The sequence below is a fragment of the Idiotropiscis lumnitzeri genome, chromosome 4 (assembly GCF_059441095.1).
Source record: "Idiotropiscis lumnitzeri isolate Australia: NSW breed Sydney's pygmy pipehorse chromosome 4, RoL_Ilum_1.0, whole genome shotgun sequence".
Lineage (NCBI taxonomy): Eukaryota > Metazoa > Chordata > Actinopteri > Syngnathiformes > Syngnathidae > Idiotropiscis > Idiotropiscis lumnitzeri.
The window spans coordinates 9,251,942-9,275,549 of NC_142394.1; the positions used below are offsets into that span (position 1 = coordinate 9,251,942).

A 23,608-nucleotide genomic window follows, 5' to 3' on the forward strand; every position below is an offset into this window, starting at 1 on the left:
CATCCTTTTGGTTACATTTCTTCTCATCTTCCTCTTCAGAACCATCTTCATCCTCTTGCTCCACCTGAGCCCCTGAAAATATCTCTTCCAGGACCTTTTGGACAGTGAATTGTCTCCTCATGGCTTCAGCAAGGAGCCGACTAGGGGTCCTCTGATTCAGGGCAAATATATATCCTGCACAAACTGAGTTGTTGTGTGTGTGTGTGTGTGTCTGTCTATGTGTGGCAGGGTTCAACCGCTGTACTTGTACTTAATCATAGAGGGTGAATTTGCCACCCCCAGATTCATTTGATAAAAATACAAGTTTAAAACAGGCATGGGCAAGTTTAGGTTCAAGAAGTAATGCTCTACCTCAAAATGTTGCTCTGGCATGGGCACTGATTAAAATAATAATAATAATATCCATCCATCCATTATCTGTCCCGCTTCTCCTCACTAGGTTGTCTTCGGGCAGTAGGTGGGGGAGACCCTGAACTGGTTGCCAGCCAATTGCAGGGCATAGACGAACAACCATCCACGCTCACTCTCATACCTAGGGGCAATTTAGAGTGTTCACTCGACCTGCCATGCATGTTTTTGAAATGTGAGAGGAAACCGGAGTACCCGGAGGAAACCCACACACGAACGAGGAGAACATGCGAACTCTACACAGGAAGGCCCGAGCCGGGATCGAACCCACGACCACTGTTGTCTCTCAATGTGAGGCCATTGAGCTAACCAGTCGTGCCACTCCATAATAATCTTAATACATTTAAAAAAATAATAATAATAATAATAAAAAGTGAGGTTAGTTTAGGGAAGTCAGGGTAAGGAGTAGTGTCGTAGTTTAGAGTTAGGGGTTTTGGGCTGAGGTTAGGGCAGGTCTTAGGGAAAGGCTCAGGTCAGGGTTGCCTAAACCTGGTTCTTGATGGCCCCCATCCAGTTCGTTTTAGATGTCTCTCTTCTCCAACACACCAGATTCCAATGATCAGGATCATTGTCAGGCTTTTCAGAGCTTGCTGATGAGCAGATCATTTGTGTGCATGGTGCTATAAGGACTGGGTTATGTTATTTTATTTTATTTTTTTTGTGTTATGGGTTTTGGGTTTGGCTTGGCGTTTATTTAATAGGTGATAAAACGCCGGGTTAGTCAAAATCCATCATTCTAAGAATTTGAAAAGAAAAAGGCTTCTCGTTTTCTACAAATACACCTGCTAAAATCGGACACTACTCGATAAACAACCAAATTGTAAATGTAATATCTCGTCCATGTGCCACGTGCGTGCAAACTTTCTGTCTGGCAACAGAGTGCAAAGTGTAATTTTGGATGTGATTTATGACCTGACTGGCCTCATCCCTCACAAGAAGCCAAAGTCGAGCTGCGTCTTGATAAATAATCATTGGAATGGACACTTGTTTGACATCATACTTATCAATTCATACATTAATATCAGGTTTCGAGCGCCAAGCAGTGAAAATGTATTTTAGGTCTCACGAACATGACCTCTGCAAAACTCACACTGTATCGTCCAATGGAAAGATCTCAACGGTGTCACCGTTCGGCACAAAATTGGGTAGATGTCTATTGAAACTGGATGCATAAAAAAAATTGTCAAGGACTGAAAACTGTTGAAAAAAGTTGGACATTTTACTTTTCCAGGGCTTGTACTTTGACAAACTCTGTTTAGGGAATTTGCCCAAATGGAAGCAGGTGTCCAAGACAGATGGACGACCCAAATTGGAGACTTTCTTTCACAAAGTAAAAAAAAAAAAAATGCAATTCTTCAAGATTAATTTTTGATGGTGTTCACCTCAATTCTTGTGCATTTGCAATGTAACATGGGCAACGGTGACATTTAATGCTTCACAATGTAATTACTCATTTCAAAATGGGCCATCTACCAACACCATCATCTCAAGTACACAAGTGAATTTTATTTACGCGAGCAAATTTGATCATACAGGTCAAATAAGCCACTTCAAGCTGATGGCACATGATTGTATACAAAACAAATCCAACTTCCCCTCACCCTTCTTTTTTTTATTTAAAGCCTGCTACGAAGCATCAGTAGTGAAAGTACAAAAAGACAAATACAAGGAGAAAGCCGATAAGAGAAAGAGAGAGGGAGAGAGCGGGGATCATTACAGAGTAAGCAATGTCAGTACACGTATTAAGCTTTAGGATGTTTTCTCATCACAAACTAAATCACAACTCAAACGACTATGTGTCTATTATCAGTAGCATGAAGCATCATTACTGTATATGGAAGGTTTTAGTACTGCACATTGAAACAAAAGGGCTGGTCCAGCAAGACAGGCAAAAAGTGTCAAAATTAATCAGAAAAAGAACAGATTTTGGAGTCAATCCGACTACTGTATATGAATGCATGTCCATGCCACAAATAACATCTAAAGTCACAGTCCTTACTAACAGTACAGAGTTCCAACTCGGAGCACAGAAAATAGTCAAATAAGGAAATGAAACGCTGACAATAGTTTTTTTTTTTTTTTATCAACAACCAATCAGCTGTCAGACCTCACTGTTTACTGCCAAGAACACTTAAAAAAGAAATATTGTGGATAACTGACTTTTCAATTCTGTGTGTCATTTTGTTTGGTTTGCAGAGTGCTCGCTCACCTATCAAGTGTAACATTTATCTATCGTTAAATTTTGTTTGCAGTGAAAATTTGTCTGCAAGTGAGCCCTTCGGATTTTTGCCCGACTCTGACGTAACAGCAAGGCTAATTTACATAATTTTGCCCCCACAAAGAGTTGCACTGCCATTGAGTTGACAACAAGGGTGGCTGCCATATTTAAGCAACAGCCAGAATGCCCCCGCTGGGCCATAGGTATAAGGTAAGCAGAGCTGCAGTCTTAGCATAGATACGCAGTACCTAATTGGATTCTGCGAACCTGCATGCTTCCAAATACGCAACTCAGAGTCAGCGTCTAAATTTGGCTAATTTACATAATTCCGCCCTCACAATTTTTTTTCTCGCGAGATGCAAATGTAAATTTTGCAGTAATGCTGTGAGGATTTCAACCCAAGAATGTCAGAAAGCTTTCAAAGACACCTGGGAACTGTTTTGAATTGTGACAAAACTACACAATATGTCTCCTTTAAGTGGACAAACATTCTTATTTTCCCATAATTCAATTTGAAGTGTTTTACCACACATTGGAATGCTTTGTTTTATCACTATATACAGTGCAGAGTATGCAGAAAAAAACCCTACATTTATTCAAACAACAACATTATCAGTTATAATCATAACAGTGGCTTATGAGAGCATGTGCTTTAGTGACAATGGAATCATTCACAGTTCAGAGATAAGTCTATGATCCCTTTCTCGCAAATTTAATCCCATTAATATATATCAGTCCAAAAATAATTTCCCTGTTCAACAGGCTTGGCACACCTAGCAAGTCAGTGATAGATTTTGGTATTCATTGTTGTGTCGCTATTTTTTTTCTTAAAATATAAAGTAGCTACTGTATTGTGATTAGTGGTTTTAATCCCTGGCAAACATTTTACTGTATGTTTTTTTTTTCTTCATAATACATACTCGCTCACATACAGTACATCGATATCACACATGAGATGAGGAATGTGCTTGAGAACCTTTTTTGAAGCCCCTGTTGACCTCCTCGTGAAGCAAAAGTAGTGTCACGCTAAAACTCAACCAGAAATATCTTAAACCTCCTGTTATATTGCAGGTCAAATTGACTCATTTTCAACATTTCAAAATATGTGAAAATATCGATGTAAACAAAAAAATGTATTCTGATTTTTAGTTAATATTCAAACAAGCAATGGGTCACATTGACATCAACATGCATATAGTTTCAAAAATTTAAAAAAATAAAAAAAATAAATCCCCCCTTTTTAAAAATATTTTTCAATTTAATACTTTTGATTGCGGGTTTAATATGCATGCGGGTCACATGGACCTGTTTAAAGTAAAAATAAATAATCTAGAAAATATTTTGAAAATGTAGATAAAACGATTAAAGCTTCCTTTAGGTGTAACAAGCTTTTCTATTTTATTAAACTCCTATTTAACATTTTTAATGCTTCAATATGTAGCGGGTCTCATTGACCTGTGAACAAACAACAGGAGGGTTAAGAAGGGGGAAAAACAGGTTCAGCAAAATAATTCTTTCATAAGCAAATTCCTAAAACATTAAAAAAAAAATCTACGACTAGTGATACTCGTGATTCTACAAACTACACTACAGCTACTACTCGACACTAAACGACTGTTCTCATATGTGAACAACTGCCAGAATGATAACAAACATCCACGAGAGAGGTAAAGGGGCTTCTTTTTGTTAGCTGAAATGCTGTTTGCGGCTAAGGCGGACCCTCGCCCAAACCACATTGTCATATGACGCACCACTGACATTGGCGGTGGTGAGGAAGCCCCGCCCCCCGCCCAACCTGGGACTGGCCAAATTAGCTTTCTATGTATAAGCGTTGAGCCGTTCCTTGGAGCGAGTGGAGTGGATGTCATGAAGCTCCTGCTCCTCCTTGGACTTGATGTCCTCGTACTTTTGCATCCGGCACGCGTCCTTCACGTAGGCCCAGTTGGCCGACAGCACCATCAAGTAGTGGATCTGAGGGAAATGGCGGAAAGAAAACAGCCATGATTTCAGGAAGGGAAAACAACCCAATGTCTTTTTTTCTTCCATTTTAGTGGTAGTCAAACATAGGTACACAATCAATTATCGGCTGTCCTTAAAAGATTATCCTGAGAGATGGTATTGGTGTGTTTACAGTCATTTTTCTTCCCCATTCAGAATAACGGATGAGGCTCAAAATCGTAAAGGCGTGTATAGGCATACAGTTAAGGCAAAATAACGAAAAAAAAATAAAATTGACAAAAAAAAGAAAAAAATCATTACAGAAATTAAAATTTTAGAAAATAAAAACTGATACAACATTTTTGTTGATATAACTAACGACTAAAATTATAGCAAAAATGGCCTACATTTTCAATGTTGTCAATTTATTTTATACATGAGCTTCCGGGGTTTATTTTAAATGCATTTATTTCAGGATTACTGAAGCAAGATCAAACAGACATTTGAAAATTTTAGTTTATTTCATTATGCCATACAAAGTGGCTAAAACTAAATTGAGGTATTTAAAAATAATAATAAAAAAGAATAAAAATTATCAAGCCCACTCTAAAAACGAATGAAAACTAACTGAATTCAAAATACAAAAGTCAAAATGAAATAAAAACTAAGTGCCTAAAAACTAAGTGGTCTAGAAAGTCTAACTGTTCGCGTGGGTGGAATTTTCTTCCTTTCCTTTTGATTTCCTTGACCAGCCTTGACATTCACAAAGCAGAAATTGACTCACTGGGGTCAGTTTTTCTACTACCCGCAATTTCCCCCTCAGTAATCAGATAAAAATTATTTTGAATTATTAGATAATGATGCTAACACATAATAAAAACCATAAAAATGTGAAAACAAAATGTTGTTGACTCATTTTATAAGCTCAACAAAGCGAAACCTACTCAAGAATGAACTTAAAATGCACTGATTATGCTTGTTGAAACTTTGATAGCGAGCTTCCACGACAATCCAGTAGGTGGCAGCACGATTGTGTGGCTGTATCCTTTGGACTCGTTTCCATAACAACGTAGCACAGAGTGAATTATTGAACTGCAGTGACTTTCATTTAACAGCCAGTCGATTTACATAAACACGTTTTATATATTTGGGGAATTGCTTTTGTTTGGTAACTGAGCCACTGCACTCAAAATTAGTTTAAGTAAATGGGTTTGACTTCAGATATCTCGATCATACATTATTACATGGATGATGTTTTTCAGCAGGTTTAATCCCTAATTAAGTAATTTCCTCCCTGGGAAATTAGATTCCTAAAATTTTAATCATCAAAATTTTCTGCTTCCGATGAAATAGCTCCGTGGAAATGATTGTGTATAGGAGGCGCGTTTGAGACCATCACGTCTCCTTTCTTCTCACTGTTTCCATGACGACGCCGTGACATGCCAGGCCCCCGCCGAAAGAAGGGAAGGGAGGAGACAAACGGCGCCGTTTCACTGCGCAAAAATGCCTTCTCGTCTGCTGTCTGAGCATCATAGCGCTAACATAATGCCCACGTCTGCCTTGCAGTCAAGAGATTCTTGGTTTGAATCTCCTACGGGGAGTTGGCGCGTTATCGCACTGTTTGTGTGGGTTTTCTTCGGCTGCTCTGGCTTCCTCCCACATTGCAAAAACGCGCATGTTAGATTTACTGGAGATTCTAAAGTTTAGACTTGTTATTTGTCAATATGTACACTGCTTGTCTCGACAGAAATCAGCAGTGACCGTGCAATTTGCCAGCTGGAATAGGCTCCAGGTCAACCTCGCTCTGAATGTGGGCGAGCGCTATACAGTTTATGATGGAAGCTCGAATGGTTGGATGATTGTGCTTAAGTGGCGTCTCACCATGGCGATGACGGCGGCTCCTGCTCCGGCAAGGGCGCAGATGAACAGGTGGAATGTCATGTCCAGCTGGAGCAAAAAAACAATAAAAAAAAATACACACATCACAGGTGTCATTGATTCTTTTTGTCAACACACTTTGCTCTACTTTGTGATCTTTTTGTTAAAAATGTGAAAATGAAATCATGTTCGTCTATGTTCATGTTTGAATGAGAAAATCTTCCTTTGAAACGACATGACATAATCACCACGCCGTTTCTCTTCTTGGATGTGTTAGTGGCAAAAGACAGAACTAAAGCCTTCTAATTATGTGACAACCTTCCAAGCTCACCTCATTGGATTCGCACATCTTGTAAAACTTCTCAGATCCGGCACACACCGTCTTTGCTTCGCTGATAGCCACGATACCTGCAATGCAATCGATCTACATTATTGTACTACAAACGAGGCTGCAATTAGATAACGGCAAGTTAACCACGTTGCTGCTGATGGGATGCGAGAATGCTGCCAGGATGGCCGAGTGGTCTAAGGCGCCGCGTTCAGGACCCAGTCTCCCCAGGAGGCCTGGGTTCGAATCTCGAATTTCCCCATTGTGGGACTAATAAAGGCATTATTATTATTAGAATCATGCTACTCATGCCCGAGGACTTTAGCCAAATGAGCCATTTAACGTTTTGACGGGATTGGCCATCCCTACCGTATTGGCGAGGGTCCAGGCAGAGCGTGGTGCCCTCCAGCACGGTGGCATTTTGGCAAATGCTCCAGATGTTGAAGTAGATGAAGACGGGCAGGGAGGTAAACGCCGTCACGCCCAGCCAGGCCAGCATGAAGATGTACGTCAGCATGATGAACTGAAAATACACAACAGCTTTTATGCCAACCATCTCAACATTCTATTTATTTGCATTAAAAAACTTTCACTTTAGCCAATAACACCTCCTAATACGGTAAATGCTCAGAACAATCAAGATCTATCACTAGAACACAATTTGTACTTCCTTGATACCAATTACTATTTAGCTATTAGACCAAGGGTCGATTCAGAAATGCCCCACTCCCCAAAAATAAAGTGCTTTTCCATAGCAACTGAGGATATGTTCCAAAGGGCAACATAATAAATCACCGCATACAAACGATACCCCAAATTAGCGCCCTCGTGGCCGAAGGAAGAATGCTACACTGTGACATCATCACCAAACTGTTGCTTTTCTTTGACGTTGAGGAAAAAGTCTGATATTTTGGAACGGCCAAGAACTTAGCGACTGAGTTGAAAGAATTCTGTTTACAATACATTTTAATGAAGAACTTCCTGCCTGGGATAATGAAGTATTTACTGGAGCTATCTAAATAGCATTTGCTCAATAGCATTTCTAAGCATTAGTGCAACAAGATAAAGTTGACGTAAACTCTAACTTAGACACATTAAAAGAAACAAGAAAAAAAAACATCTGATTGGCCAATGAGCACAAGTCCCGATGACTTCCTCCGCCTCCATGCAGAATCTAATTTCACAGTTAACATAATCTTGTTACATGCCGGCTCCTCAATACGACATTTTTCATTATTGTCACATCCTGGTAATTGAATGATTTGGGCCGCAATGTAATTATTGAGCCTGAACGCATTTAATACCCACGTGGCGTAACTTTATTCATTTTTGCTAATTTTCTTGTGGATCCGACATAAGATGCAAACTTTATCCAATTAGAACGTTATGAGAGCAGATTTCTACATTTTATATTAAAAGCAACATTCTGTCGAATAAGTGGCCACATGAGGTTGAGCAAAGTATGACCCGTTGAGAATTGTGGGACGGTGCCAGCACCACGTCCCGCCATAAGATCCTGCAGGACATGGTGAGAGTAGGTGAAAAGATCATCAGTGTCTCTCTTCCCTCCCTAGATGGACATTTATTGCACGCGCCTCACCCGCAAAGCCACCAGCATCGCAGGTGGACCCACTCACCAGTCCCATTACTTCTTCAGATTGCTGCCATCAGGGAGGAGATTTATATATAATTGGTTGATTAAATTGTATTTATTTGTGTTTTATTTCTATTTATATCATTAAGTCATTGGTTCATTGACTTATTGTACATAACATTTTATTCATTAATTAATCTCATCAAACAGATGTTTAATTGTATTTTTTATTTATTTCAATCATCAATTTATTTCTTTAAAAACAGACTAAATGATTGATTGTAAAATGCATACAGTATAGCGAATCAAATTTTTTTTCATTTTATTTAATGTAAATACGTTTATTAAATGAATTCATCTAATGTGGTTATTATTTTTCCAATGGTTATTTATAATAAATAATTAAAAATATATTTAAGTTGATCTACATTGTTTTCTGCGTAACGTAGGTCAAAATGTGACATGGTTTAAGTTTGACATCTAAAAAAATATGACATGATTTGACAAGGGGAAGCCAAGTCAAATTTTTTCTTCACAATCATATGATCTTTGCAGGCCCACGAGTCTAAACACGGCATACTGATGAATATTGCATTTGTGGAATATGAATTATGCAGAAAATTCCGCCCATTTTTATCCATTCGAGCGAGTGGCCATTTTGCCACTCGCTGTCCACTGAAAATGACATCACAGTTGCTCAGGCTTCAACTCACGTGCAATCACAGCTTCGTCGTTTTCTGAGTTTGTTCACATAACGCTGTTTTCCAAATGAAATGTTGTGAGCCAATTAGAGCAAAAGCATATTTACATATCAAATATTCATAAGAACCTCAACTGTCTTTTATTCTTTAGCTTTCGACTCAACATGAGATTGTCTCTGTTCTCCTCTTATTCCGGTATCTATTGTAAATGTGTTTATGTGTTTTAATTACCTGCTAATTTACATGACGGCATATGGAAAGCACTTTGTTACAGCTCCAGCTATTGTGAAATGCGCTATATAAATAAAATTGTATTGTACTGCATTGTATTGTAATTGATTTAATGTACGTAATTAATGTTTATTTGGATTTATTAATCTCATAAAATGATTGTTTTGTTATTAATTCATTTTTATTATATTCATTCCTCATTAAATAACTGGATGATGTATTTGTTGTAAAACAAAAAGACATTAGAAAACATTTACATTTTACATTAAATTTATTTTATTAATTCATTTGGTCATTAATTATAATTAAATTTAATGAAATATATATTTTTAAATGATTATCAAAGTGAATTCATCGTTGTTAATTGATTTGTTAGAAATAATTGGTGAATCTCATTGGTGAATTGATGTTGAAAAATTAAAATAAACTGTAAAATTAACAATTTGACATATACATCATAAAAACTATGAATTAGTTTTTTAATAAATGTATTATTATACAATGTGTTTTTCAATGTTTTTAAATCATTTGTTAATTAGCCATAATTAAATGAATTATAATAGAAATTTAGAGAGATTTTTTTATTTCATTTATTCATTTTTTATGATTAAAATAACCAATATTAGATTGTAACCCACCCAAGCGCTGACGCAGCGGCCGCAGGTTGTGATCTTGAAATCTCCATAGAGGTCTTTGATGGCCCCGCTGGTGAAGAAACCCTCCACCATTAACAGGATTCCATAGACGAAGAAGGCTGAGGCCACTCCGTAGATCACATACTTGATGATGTCAATCCTGAAAAGAAATACAAAAAAAAAACATGTACAAAAACTTTAAAAAACACATCAGGCACAACCAAGTCAGACAGACGTATACTTACTTATCAGGAATCATACACTATCCCTTATGATTTGTTAATGTTCTAAATTGCACATATACTTGGAAAGAATTACACTATGTAAAAAAAATATGAAAAGAAAGATGCTTGGAACTTAAAGTTGCCCCAGACAACCGTTTCACCGACTGCCAAAGCCATTAGGATGTTTTGAGTGAGTAAAGAGCAGATGGGACGGTTTCAAATTTGGAATTGGATCAAGGACTTCCACCTCTTAAATTGTCTCCTATTTAAAAAAAAGTGTAATGCCAATAATTTGTCCTTTATTTACAAAAGTGCAAAAACAAGTCTTTTGGGAAAACTGACAGATCAATAGTTTGTCTTCTCTTGAGGAAAGTGCAACTTTAATCATTTGTCCTCTTTTTAGGAACGTTTACCTTGTTTTTAAGCAAGTGTAACATTAACCGTTGGTCTTCCTTTTAGTGAATCAAGAATAGTTTGTCTTCTTTGTAGGGAAAGTTTGAGGTCAATAGTTCTCTTGTGTTTAGGAAAATTGTAACAAGACTGTCACTGTCAAATACTTTTCGGGTCAAATATTGTATCGATTATTCAAATAATCAACACCAATGCGTTTTGCGTTAAAGTTAAACATTAAACTTTTTTTTTCCCAGATTGCTGTTTATAACCCAAATATTTGCTATTATTTCATAAGAAAAAACTAAACAACAATTTTGCAATATTACATAAGTGTGAGTGAGATGTCTTCCTTGCATTAAACACTAAAGCTAATCTTTCTGCTTTCAATAAGGACCCCAAAAATCTGAGAATATTTAATGTTTCGAGGTAGAATCAGAAGAACAAAATTTTAAGTTACACAGTGGCTCAAAACGATTACTCAATTATTAAAAAGTGCTGATTATTAAATTAATTTTGACACCTGTAGTGAAACGTCAATAGAGTGTCTATTTTTTGGGGGGGGGGGGAAAGGATGCAGACAAATTCAAACTAACGGTGCAATTTATTATGCTACAGTCCCTTCTGAAGAACTCGGGGGGCCGTTTTAAATGCCACTAGTTGTGTGATGTCATTTCAAACCAGTCAGTAAGGTTGATGTGCCTCTGAAAGTATATGACGTCCGTGAGCCAGAGGCAGAGCTGCACTGTGTTTATAATTAACGAGTCCCCCCCCGGTCCTTTACCTACAATGTTTTGAATGTGATGCTTTTTGCACTCACATGGTGAAGACGTCCAGCGCGTCCACGGGGCTGCGCACCACCTCAAAGTAATTCTGCAGGATGGTGACGGTTCCGGAAAGAGCCTCGTGGCCACATCCGCAAAACAGAGCCACGCCGGCGTACAGCAAGATGGTGGCGATGAGCGACGGGTAGGGGATCCCGCCCAGGCATTTGATGCAGCACTCCAGGCACCCTAAACCGAAAAAAAAAAAGAAGAAGAGGGTCAGTCCACAGCGACTAAAAGAACAGTTGATGCTGCAGCTTCCCTCTGACAGTAAAACACCATTTGTCCATTTACAATCTCCTAAATTTAAAGCCCTGTCGGCAGGCGCCCATGCACAACCGAAAAAAATCCATCAAGTGGATGGGGAAAGTAGGCCACAGTTCATTTTGAGGCTGATATATGAGTGCTGACAAGTGTATTCTCCTACTATCAAGAACATTTAAAGCCACACACCATTCACCAGCCAGCCTCACTTATTCTCCCGTATACTGGCTTTGTGCCTTCAATTTGTTTTGCTTTTCTTTCGCCCTCGCAGACCGGCCTGACATTTTAGACCAATGCTTGAGATTTACATTGCGACCCCAGACCTTTAACCCCACGTTTCTTCTCTGCCAAGAATTTCGTGGAGCATGAGGGGGGGTTGTGGTTGTAAGCGTGGCGAAGCACTGCTTTGCCCCAAATTCAATCTGCTTTCTGATAGCACCTGGGGGAAGGTTGCTAATATTTGTTAGTCTGGAGCGGGGGTCCTCAATCCTGTTCCTCAAGGGTTGCTGTCAGACATGTTTTCCATCTCTCCCTGCTGCCACACACCTGACAGGGAGAGATGGAAAACAGGCCGGACACCGACCTTTGAGGAACAGGATTGAAAACCCCTGGTCTTGAGGGTACGGTTACGCGGATATTTGAATTCTTACAGCCCAAGCCCCCAAAATTAACTCAGTAGTAGCCCCTGAAAGGTTTGAAAATTAAACTCGCTTCCGACATAAAAAAAAAACCCAAAAAAAACACGTCTATTGGAACATGATGCACAAAACAAAACACAATCTCACGTCTCTAGGATCCATGCCCAAAATTGAAAAGGAAATTGGCCACTACTTTTTTCAAGTAACATTTTATAGCATCATAATATTTTAAATGTTGCCCACTCGGCATCAATTGCAGTCTGATCATCCTGGAAGTGGGATCCCTTATCTGTGGTCCCTTCTCAAGGTTTTTCATTTTCCCCTGATGGTTTTATTTAGTTCTTCTTGCCCTTCTGCTGGTTAAGTCCAGGAGACTCATTAATTTATGTCAATTGTGGGCATGTGAAGCCCTTAGAGCACAGGTGTCAATTCCAGTCCTGGAGGACCACTTTCCTGCATGTTGTGGATCCCTCCCCGCTGCATCACACCTGATTCAAATGAGGAGGACACTTATCAAGCACCAAAAACCTAAAACCTCCAACTCAGAAAAAACATTGCTCCAAACTGAGACTCGGAACATATTGAAATACCCCGGCGTCATCTAATGTTACGAGTTAGAAGATAAAACTATACACATAATCAATATACATTTATTGGAGAGTCTCAATTTAACATTTCCTCACAACATATTGCTATATGCCGTTATTGTTTCTGTCGTAAATATCTTCTTCAATGGTCTGCTAATGATAAAAATAGCTTTAAGGTCGTCAGTCATGTTTTTTAGTTATTTGGAGGTCTTTGATGTGTCACATTATCAACTTCCAAGCAGTCTGGAGACCGTCTTTTGATTAACATGTTACGTAATTCCTTTGGTAGAGAAACATTGCACTGGGAAACAATTTGAAAAAAAAAATCTGTTGAATTTGATTTTTATGCTGTTTAACGTGTGAAAACTGGCATTGTGATTCCAAAATTGCAGTTAGTTTTTTTTCTCCGCAGTTTACCCTCCAGTTAAGCAAAATTCCACTCGAGTAAGACTGCAGTGAGAAGTACTGTTTGCGATTGGACTTCACAGCTCATTTGTGCGCTCACAATTAAGGCGGTGTGCGCAGCTGCAAATAGGTCAGTGCAATCAATACGTCCAAACAGAAAGCGTGCGTAGTAGGAATTAAGATGAATTAGTGCTGGGATGCTTGAGGCAATCGTGTCGGTCAGATATAGGCCGACTTGGGTAACGCATCTCGAAGATCAATTCAAACCAGGGCCTGGTAACTTTCCCATTCACTCGACCCAAAGAAGAAGAGACCAACGGAAAAGAAGACAGTCACAAAAGTGGCTTAACTTTGTTCAACTAAATGAAGAATCGGCACGGAGCAAACCTTCCAATATGAGATGTGCTAAAGTTAATTGAAAAAAAAAATAGTTCTCTGAAGTTAACATAGGTTTAAATTGATTTATTATTGACCATCAAATTTTCAACAAAGGCCGATGCCGATAATTGACCCGGGTGATAAGCAGTCTATCTCTATTTGTAACTTTTCATCTTTGTGTTTTATTTACACACGGTACTTACACACTCATTTATTTTTTTGGAAAATGGGGATCTGTCGCTCAAAAAACTGTGACGTGAAAAAAAAAAAAAAAAAGATTCCACACCCAAAAGTCTGTTAGGAACAGCTGTTAGACCGAACTCCACAATAATTGTGCCCCTCAGTGTTATAAATGCAACACTGCAACAGCCCTGTGGCCGCCATTGCTGTTTTCAATCTGTCAAATACACAGTCTACCTTTGGTTTATTTATTTAGTTTTTTTCCGTATATGTTTCCAATGCTGGGAAGAAAATAAGCAAGTGATTACATTTTGGCAGTAAGAAGGAAGTATTGACAGACAGACGTCGCTGTTTGCCAGTCTAATGCATTGGTGGGGTTAATTTCCTGTGCAAGACGTTATCAGCTCTCGGGGTCTATTATCAGTGCGCTGCAATGAATGAACAAACGCGTCTCAATGACTTCGGACGCTTCCCTCGCGGGATCAATACGCAGAATACAAATGTTGTCCCTGATTCTCGCTGTTTGGAAGATTCCTGCATTGACAGTCAAGCATTCGTGCTCTCAGAGTCTCTTTTTAGAAAGTCGTCTTTGTCCTTATCCCCACTCCTCTTCTTTTCTCTCAACCCGCCGCTCCTAATTCTGACGTGAGTATGAGCAGAATATCAAGTAGCCGCTGTTGGCGCAGCTCCAGGTTGGACCGGATAATCTCCATGCATGCCTACTGTACTGGTAGCGCCTCTGTTGTTAGGCCACACTGTGTGTTGGATGCGCCTTTTTTTGCTTACATTATTTTTAGACTTTTCTCCAGGAAAAATGTTCTGCTTTGTATAACTTGAAAAAAAAAACAGCTTCTATTATAATTTACAGACAGAGAGCATTACCATATCTGTCAGACAAGCATGTGTTCTAAACATCGAGTCAGTTTAATGTAATACTGATCAATAATACTTACTCTCATTAATGACAGGAAATGACCAGAGTTGATGTTGACTTGTGTCACATTGTGGCCTGAATCATCAATGCTCATCACAGAATAAAAACAAATGCCTTCTGCATATGATGGCAATGATCATGTGCTGGGGGGGAAAAAATCACGTATCAAAATGAAACAGCAATAGTCAACCCTATAGAAAGCTAATTAACCTATCTGTTGTAGTCCTTTAGTCTGTTGCTTAGGTAGGTAGTTAGTCAATTACTATATTTAATTCATTTAATAGTTGGTTAGTTGGTTGGTTAGTGAGTTGGTTAGCTTGTCGATTAGTTTGATTAGTTAGTAAATGAGTTTGTAAGTTAGGAAGTTATTCATTTATTCATTTAGTCAATTAGTCAGTTAGTTAGTCGATAAGTGTGTTAGATGTTCAGTTAGTCTTCAGTTTAATCAGTTTGGAGATTAGCAAAACAATTAGTCAATTATTAGCAGTTGGATAGGCAGTTAGTCAGTCAAGTTTAGCATATGGGCGGCACGGCGGATGACTGGTTAGCACGATGGTCTCACAGTGCAGAGGTCGTGAGATTGATTCCGGCTCCGGCCTTCATTTTGTGGTGTTTGCATTCCCCCGTGCCTGTGAGGGTTTCATCTGGATACTCCGGTTTCCTCCCACATTCCAAAAACATGCATGGCAGGATGATTGGACACTCTAAATTGGTATGAGTGTGAGCGCGGATGATTATTTGTCTTCGTGTGCCCTGTGATTGGCTGGCAACCACTTCAGGGTGTACCCTGTCGATTTCCCAAAGATAGTTGGGAAAGGCTCCAACACCCCCTGCGACCCTTGTGAGGAAAAGCAGAACAGATAATGGATGGAAGGATAGCATATAAATTTTGATTTTAATTTAATTAAATATAAATTACCAGTAATTTATAAAAAAAATATATAAAAAAACCCCAACAATTATTTAACTAAGTACATGAATAGAAAATGCATTTAAAAATGACTAAATACATTTCATTTAAAAAAAGACTATGACTGTTTTAGTGCAACAAATATTACAGGTCCTGTGCTCGTTTAAATGCACGGCAACCAAATAAAATAATGGAACGACTGTGTGATACTAAGACCACCCATAAAATGAAGTATGATTGCAGTAAAACCTTGTCACGAGAAGACATAAGGTATAACACCGGGCCATTGAAGCTTTCAGGCGCAGCAATACTGTCACCATTGCGATTTACCACCAGGTCGATGACTGACCTTTTAGCATGGGCCAGAACAAGCCCAATAAGACTTTATGTCGGACTGTCATGAGTTTATGACCTCACCGAGAGTTTAAAGCTTCTCGTTGCACGACGGCATTGTCAAAAATCGATGGCTCACGTCGTCAACGATCTACTGATGTTCTACAGCTGTGGCAATGCAGCTGCATAAAATGGCGAGCAGATGGGCCGCCGCTGGATGCGGAATCTATCATTTTAGACAGCGCTGCCGAGCACACAAACACCCCGCATTTATCTATTGATGCGGAGAATGACGTTACCTGAAGGAGCGGAGTAGAAGCTCAGCTGCTTAAGGAGGAGTCTGAGAAGGAGAAATTTCATTCAGGGGGGAGGGTTAGCACAATTTATGACAGACTGACTTCTGTCTAAAGGCTATAAGGAGTGAAAAAGCCCCCTGAATTGTTTGTGTGAATTTCGTCACCATTCAGACCACATTCAACCTCCACAATGGGGGACGCACGGAAGAAAAAGATGGTGGAAAAAAAGCATCTTGGAGTGGAAGTAAAGAAAAAAGGGCGGAAGCAAAGGAGGGAGGATGAGAAAATGAAGGAAGGAAGGTACAGAGGAAGGAAAAAACAGGTGTGAGGTAGAAGGGAAGAGGCAAGGGAGGAAGGCAGACAAGCCGTCTTAAGAAACGTAAATAAGGATGAAATGATGCATAAAAGCAGGTGTGACAGAGGACGGCAGGAAGGAAGGAGAGAATAAAGTAGGTAATGAAGGAAGGTTGAAAAGTAGCTTTAAGCAAAGCAAAGAAGAAACAGAAACAGAATGCTATTAGATGAGGTGGAATGCTGTGAAATGATCTTGGTGAAAAACATGGAAAGGTATTAAATGATGTGGATTGTGGGATGGTTCAAAATGTGAAATCCGATTGAATGATATGGAATGATACTTCATGAGATGGGATTAGTTGGTATTATATTAGTAAAAACCGCAGTATCCATCCATCCATTTTCTGAAGTGCTTCTCTTTCGTGTCACAGACATGCTGGAACCTATTCCAGCTGTCTTCTGGTGAGAGGTGGGGTACACCCTGAACTGGTCACCAGCCAACAAACACAAGAAAATTGTTCAATATGATGGTGAGAAATTTGGAATTTCTGGCATGGGGGAGTTGCGGAAATGTTTAGAATTGTTGTCAAGATTTATTTACTGAGCTGAACATTTTGAAGGGGAGCAAATTAATTGAAAATGAAAGGGAAATTTTGGGGTGAAAAATATACAATTGTGTGATTTAATTATTGTGCAGGTGAAAAATGTCAGATTAAATGGCAAGGCAACCTGAATGAGCTGAACAATTTGAACTTCAAATGGGGGCAATGTAAAACCAACCGTGACCCTTGCCCTTGGAAATGAATGATGAGGTTTTGGGTGAAAAATTAGGAATTATGGGAAAACTGCGAATGTATATAGAATGAAGAGTAGAAGTACAGTAATTAAATGCGGAAAAACAGCAGAGTTTTATATATATATATAAAAAAAGTTAATATAATAACACATTGCTGGCATTGGGCCGAAACCTTGTACCTCAGAGTTCACTTTTCCGGAGACCCCCAAAATGGCTCAATTTGCTCGACCATTAGCAATGCGTCATGAAAGAGAGCAAGCCAATTTTAACACTAGATTGGTCATTAATGTGTAAAAGTAACACCCACGAGTGTGGACTGATCAATAGTTTTGATTTTTGGAAGAATATGAAATTGACCAAAATGTGACTTATGAGGTTTTGGTCTGATGCTAGCAATATGTGAATGCTGAAAGCATTCACACAATGAAATAAAAAATTTATTCTACCGTATAAACTGTATTACGCAAACGGAACCATGAAATTAAAAGCAAGGGACTTGCCTAACCGTGACTTTTAGTGTACGATAACCCCAAACATAACACAGCGCAACTCTCCAGTGAAACAGACGGCTTTGCGCTAATACAGAGAGGATGACCCCCTCCCAAGACCCCTCCCACCTCCCCACTTCTCCTCCATCTGTCAGTGTCGTATCCGACAGGCAAAAGGGACACACACGTACACACTCACACACACTGATCCAATCAGCGTTATTGTGAGTGTTAACGTTATCCGCAGATAAAGCTGCGTGGTAAACTGCAACCGAAAGAAACGAGACAACTGAGGTTAATCAATGAATCGTGTCAACATTAATGGAAATAGACATATACGCAATTGTTCACAGAGAAACTTTTTTTGTTTTGTTTTGTATCTGACGTCAAGCAATAACATCATTAGCATTAAGGTATTGTTTCTATCAAGGTAGCTAGCTAGGTAGCTAGCTAGCAAGCTAGCAATCCATCTAACAAGCCATCATTCCCTCCAAGACAGTGAGTGGTGAACTAATTTTTGAAAGACACCATATCTGCTCGAGATATTCTTCCGACAATAAGGTTTTCTAAATGAGTCCAAGTAGAATAACCCCCACCCCTCCCAAATCCTGCTATAGTAATAAACTGCAATGACATATGCTAGCACATCGTTATCGATCGCTCCAGTCATGTTTTCAATTGCTCAAAGGGGGAAGTGGGGGCACGACCACGCCCCGATTAAGTGTCATTCAGTCCCATTGATTGTGATGCACTGAATTGAACTCATATTTGTCACATTTAGCCTTAGCAGTAGATCCTGGAGTCAACTCAAACAAAATATATTAATAAATAAACTCCTCAGCAGTCACGCTGAGATTCCTCCATCGCTCCGAGGAAGACGAGAGAGAAGAGAAAGGAAAAGAAAAAGCAAAAGCAACGATGGCTGTGCGAAGCTTTTATGCCCCGAGGGGGGGCGTGCTATGCGGCTAATGCGTCTCACTCACTTTATTGTCCCACTGAATTTGTTGACGTACACTAAGTGGGTCACGGCTCTCAAGGCCCCGGCGCAGATTTGGCGCTGCTGTCGTCATGGCGACCATAGTGGTTGATTAAACATGCGAGGAGGAAGAGAAAGAGGAGGTGGTAGCTGAAAAACACGGTTGCCTCAGGGGGAGGGGGGCTGCACGTTAACTATAGGAAAACGAAGGGAAAACGCCCCACTTCTTTCTAGTTTGACAGCATCGCCACTATCGCAACTGCAGCGACTAAAAGCTGATTGTTAGTGGAGATAATATGCATTAAAGCAAGTCAATTAAATCTCTTTACTTTTAATTATTTCTTGGCTTTTAGTTCATTATTTGACCATTTTGCTTGGCAACCAAAGCCCTGAAAAAAAAGTCCCAATTTAAAAGATCCAAGAGTTGACTTATGAATGATATCCAAGACATTTTTCACATTTTTGGTTGTTGCCCACCGTCACTCATTTGTTTGCTAATTAGTTTGTTCGTTCGTTTGGTCACACTCCCGCTTGTTTGATGTTGAACTTGTCGGACATACTGTAAACTGTGACTAATGGTGAGGATCATTCGGCCGTGGTGGAGGTGTGCTCTCTACAGGATTGCAAGTGTAATTAAATATGAATGATGAACAGAAGGCCAAGTGGCGTCTCACAGAGAAGATTCTTGGCTCGCCAGACACGAACAGGTGTTCAATTCTCCCTTTTTCCATTGGGCTGAATAATAATCCACGTCGCCTCAACCAAAGTGCCGTACCTCCCCCCTTGCTTATTTTCACATTATTCTCACCGTCATGTGATCAATGAATCTAAATCAGCTCGCTATGTGCTCGTGTGGAGTTGTGTGTGGGTTTTAGTGCAAAGTAGCGACACGTTTGCTTGGCAGCTTGGTTGGCAAAATGTCCACCTGCTGCATGTGACTCATCGACTTCGATTGGTAGCTCAAAGAGAGAAGAGTCTTGGAAATACCCAAACGCCCAATGCAATTTCAATTGAAATAGGTTCGCTCATTTGTTTGTAATTCTTAATTCTTTTTATACTTGCTCATTCTTTTGTAGTTAGTAAGTTAGTTAGTGCACTCCGTGGTTATGAAAGTCAAGGAAAACCAGCGAAATACCCAAAAAAAAACCTATTAAAAATGAGAGTCCTTTTCTAAAAAAATAAATCCATAACTGGAATTACATCTTGACTTTATAAAACAAAGTATACGTACTATGGTTACAGCAAAAAATGTCGTTCGTGTTCATCTTTGTCAATTAATGAATTAATCATACATGAGGTTCCAGGGAACATTTTAATCGCTTTTCTTCTTGTATAACGACGCGATCATAGAGAAGAAGGAAGGCCAAACAATCCTTTGACAAGTGCAGTTTACTTCTTTGCAGAATACTTCATGACATTTAGTTTTATATGTTGCGATCAACAAATACTCAATATGCTCCATTTCGGAAAAAAAACTCAATCGAAAATGAAGCATTAGCTTAAAAAAACTACAAGAATAAACAAACCGGTTCTAAAACAAAACTACTCCAAACTAACGGAATATAAAAACAGAAGTCAAAACGAAATCCAAACTATCAATAATGAAAAATCTAAAACTATGATAAATTGTTCGGTTCATTCCCTCACTCTTCTCTTCACTCATCTGTCTGTTTTCAAGTTGGTTGTGCTCACTCATTTTTCGTTAGTTAGTCCACTTTTTGATTTGATCATCTGTGCTTTAGTTTGTTGTGTCACATTTGCTGATTGGGTTACTAATTTGTTCGGTATTATTTTGCTGAGTTGTTTCACTTGTTCATTCTTTTTTTTTTCATTAATCTCTCTATAACTTGTAAATTTGTTCATTTGCTCTCAAACTTCTAATTTTGTTTATTTGTTAGTTAGGTTGCTCAATGATCATTTTGTTCACGGGGCGATCATTGATCACGATCTATAAAAAGCCTGATCTGCCGATCCTGATTCTTGCCAATCTTACTTTTTTTTTCATAACCAACAGCATACACCTTCAATGTTCCAATCTTGTTTTATTGTGAAACATTGAACAATAGCGATGAAATAATACAAATGGGTTGTTCTTTACTGCACATGAAGTCATTAGTCATCTCACCGCAGAAGAGGACGGTGGCCGACTTTTGTCAAACCTCTGCGGGGGGAAATGAGATTGACGGAGAAGATTGGTTTTATTTCAGGGGACTTGAAAAGAAGACAATAGCAGTCGTACTTACCATCTTTTCGTCATGTCATGTACTGAAGCCTGAAAAGCTGAAGAACAGTAACTATTTACCCTTCATTACTTCCCACCACTGCAGAACTACAGATCTAAGAAGACCCGCCCAAGGATGTTTTGCCACCCCCCCAAAAAAATAAAACAGTGGACATGACTTGTAGAAGTGCACGAGCAGCTTGCATGGATACTTCTTTTGGTCCAATGAGCATTTGTGTTCGAGGCAAAGGCTTTGCTGAATAGCAGCGCGAGGCCTCAGCGCGCACTTAAGAATCATGACAAGCAAGAGAGCTGAGGAGAGCTTTTCCTATCGCAGTGGATGAGAAAATCCAGAAGATGCCCGGTACATGGTGCTCATGTATGACTTTCTAGTTCTTGTTGTATTCTTTGTACTTTCATTTCCACTTTCAGGTGACATGTCGCGAGTGAGGAGGTGATGACGATGATGGTAATGATGACTGTTGGCCAGCTCCATGGCAACAGTTCCTATTTTCCATCTCAGAGCTGAATGGTGGTTCTGAAAATACCCAAAGAGTGCAGCTTTACGACAAGTAACTAAAAGAAATGGTTTAGTGACACGTGGACTCCATCATTGATAGGTTATTAAATGAGTCCAGCTCAGTGGATTTTTGTGAACATCTTTTGATGATCATTGAATTTCAAACTTCAGACATGCACAATTGCAGGCATGGGTCCTTGTGATTTTTTTAATTTCGACTGTTATCGGTAGCTACCAAGTTTTGTCTGAATTGGTCAAACTGGTGAGGCGGCTCATTTTTCTAACTTCGCAAATGCTGTTACTGAATGTTCCATGTGACGATGTGACACCCCCAAAGTTACTCAGTAGTTCTGTAGTTCTATTTGCCCTCAACAACAATTTCACTAATCAACACAAAATTGGGGGGACATATCGCTCAAACACTTTGGGCAAATTTCAGTTCTTGGACGAATTCCTGAAAGTGATCCCCCCCCCATTGAAAACAGATATCACAGATAAATGAAAGACTCAAAATATTAACCCAAAAATGTAAACAGGAGGAATCATGTCTTGAATCACACACATAGCAGTTTGCACTTAATATTTATTAATAGCCCCAACTTTTCCATTATTCCAGCCGTCCATTTTTAATATTTGCATTTCTTTTTTTTTTTTTTTTTGCGAGGCAAAATTGTAAAGTACAAGCAAACTTTAGATACACTGCCGCTCGAGTGAAGTGAGGGAAAAAGGGAGCCCAAAAGGTTCTGTAATGCCCTCGAATGTGGGCAAGGAGAGCCACAACTCACGCCTAGATGCTTATTTGCACACGAACCTCGCCAACACTGTCACTCACTAGTCCACTCCTCTTAAAGGCACACAATTACTTCAGCGTGAACAGTAATGAAACCTTATAAAACCAGTGTATTCATTTGACATATGTATTGTGTTTTTTATATATATGATACATAAAGTGCTTTTTTTAAATCGTGTTTTCCTCATGTTATATGTTGTGTTTTTTCTGAGGTGTTTGAAACAACTCAGAGGCATTTTAATTCCTTTCAATGGGGAAAATTGATTTGATATATGAGTAAAATGAGTTAAAAACTTGTTCATGGTACAAATTAAACTCAAGGTACCCCTCCATATATTTCAAACAGGGTAAGCATTATTTGCACGATGGAGAAATTAAAATGTGGAGGCTTGGCCGTACATACATTGAAGACTCATCAAGCAAACAAAGGCAGTTCCGTGCAGCTCCCTCAACCCATCCCCACCCCCTTGGCTCACACCCCTCCGATGACCCAAACACAACATACGCAGACGTGCGCACTCCAGTTGAGTGCTCCCCCTCACCGCACAAAAGAAATGAGCAAACAGCTGCTCCCCCTTTGACCGCTTGTTAAAAAAAAAAAACAAAAAAAAAAAAACTGAAAAAAAAGACGACATTTTTAACATTGAGTCACGACTCACCCTTCTGGGTCTGCCCCTCATCCATGTCTTCTTCCATCGTGTTTGTTGTGTTTTAAAAGCAACAAATAAGAAGCCTCTTTGTGTTTCAGCGTCTTCGAGTTGTTTACGCCAAATGGTTTAGTCCACGCGATGCTGTCCTAGTCGTGGTTGCGGTTCCAGGGAATTCTGTCAGCTCTCTGTCAAGCATCCGTCTTTGTGGTGCTGTCCATCGCACGCTGCCGAGACAAGTGCTGAAAAGCCTTCCTTGGTCCCTAGTGGAGGAGGAGGTGAGGAGGGAGTTAGTGAGGAGGGGTGGCGGGTAGGGGGGCGGCGTGGAGCAAAGTGTGGTCTCCAAAGCGCATGTGTGGTGGGGGAAGGGGTGGGCGAGCTCTCGGCAAGGCAGGTGAAATCCGCGATGGGAAGACTGCGACGAGCGTCTAGACCAGACCCATGGATGAAAAGAAGCCCCCCTGACCCCCCAACACACACACACACGCACACACAAAAACACACAAAATGGTTCAACTCTGGCACCCCTAAGCAAACTTGCTCCACTGCATTAATGCGACAACCCCCTTACAAAAAAAGGGA

At 39.6% G+C, this 23,608-nt stretch overlaps 1 protein-coding gene across 1 annotated transcript; it reads right to left on the minus strand.

The window, feature by feature from the left end:
• Window positions 1–1,894: 1,894 nt before the first annotated feature.
• On the minus strand, window positions 1,895–23,454 carry gpm6aa (glycoprotein M6Aa). The gene is made up of 7 exons (XM_088293651.1): window positions 23,039–23,454; window positions 11,366–11,558; window positions 9,935–10,091; window positions 7,140–7,293; window positions 6,774–6,850; window positions 6,446–6,511; window positions 1,895–4,597 (listed from the first exon to the last, which is right to left on the minus strand). The coding sequence occupies exons 1-7, from the start codon at window positions 23,073–23,075 to the stop codon at window positions 4,445–4,447; spliced, it is 837 nt and encodes a 278-aa protein (XP_088149777.1). The 5' UTR covers window positions 23,076–23,454; the 3' UTR covers window positions 1,895–4,444.
• Window positions 23,455–23,608: the final 154 nt, after the last annotated feature.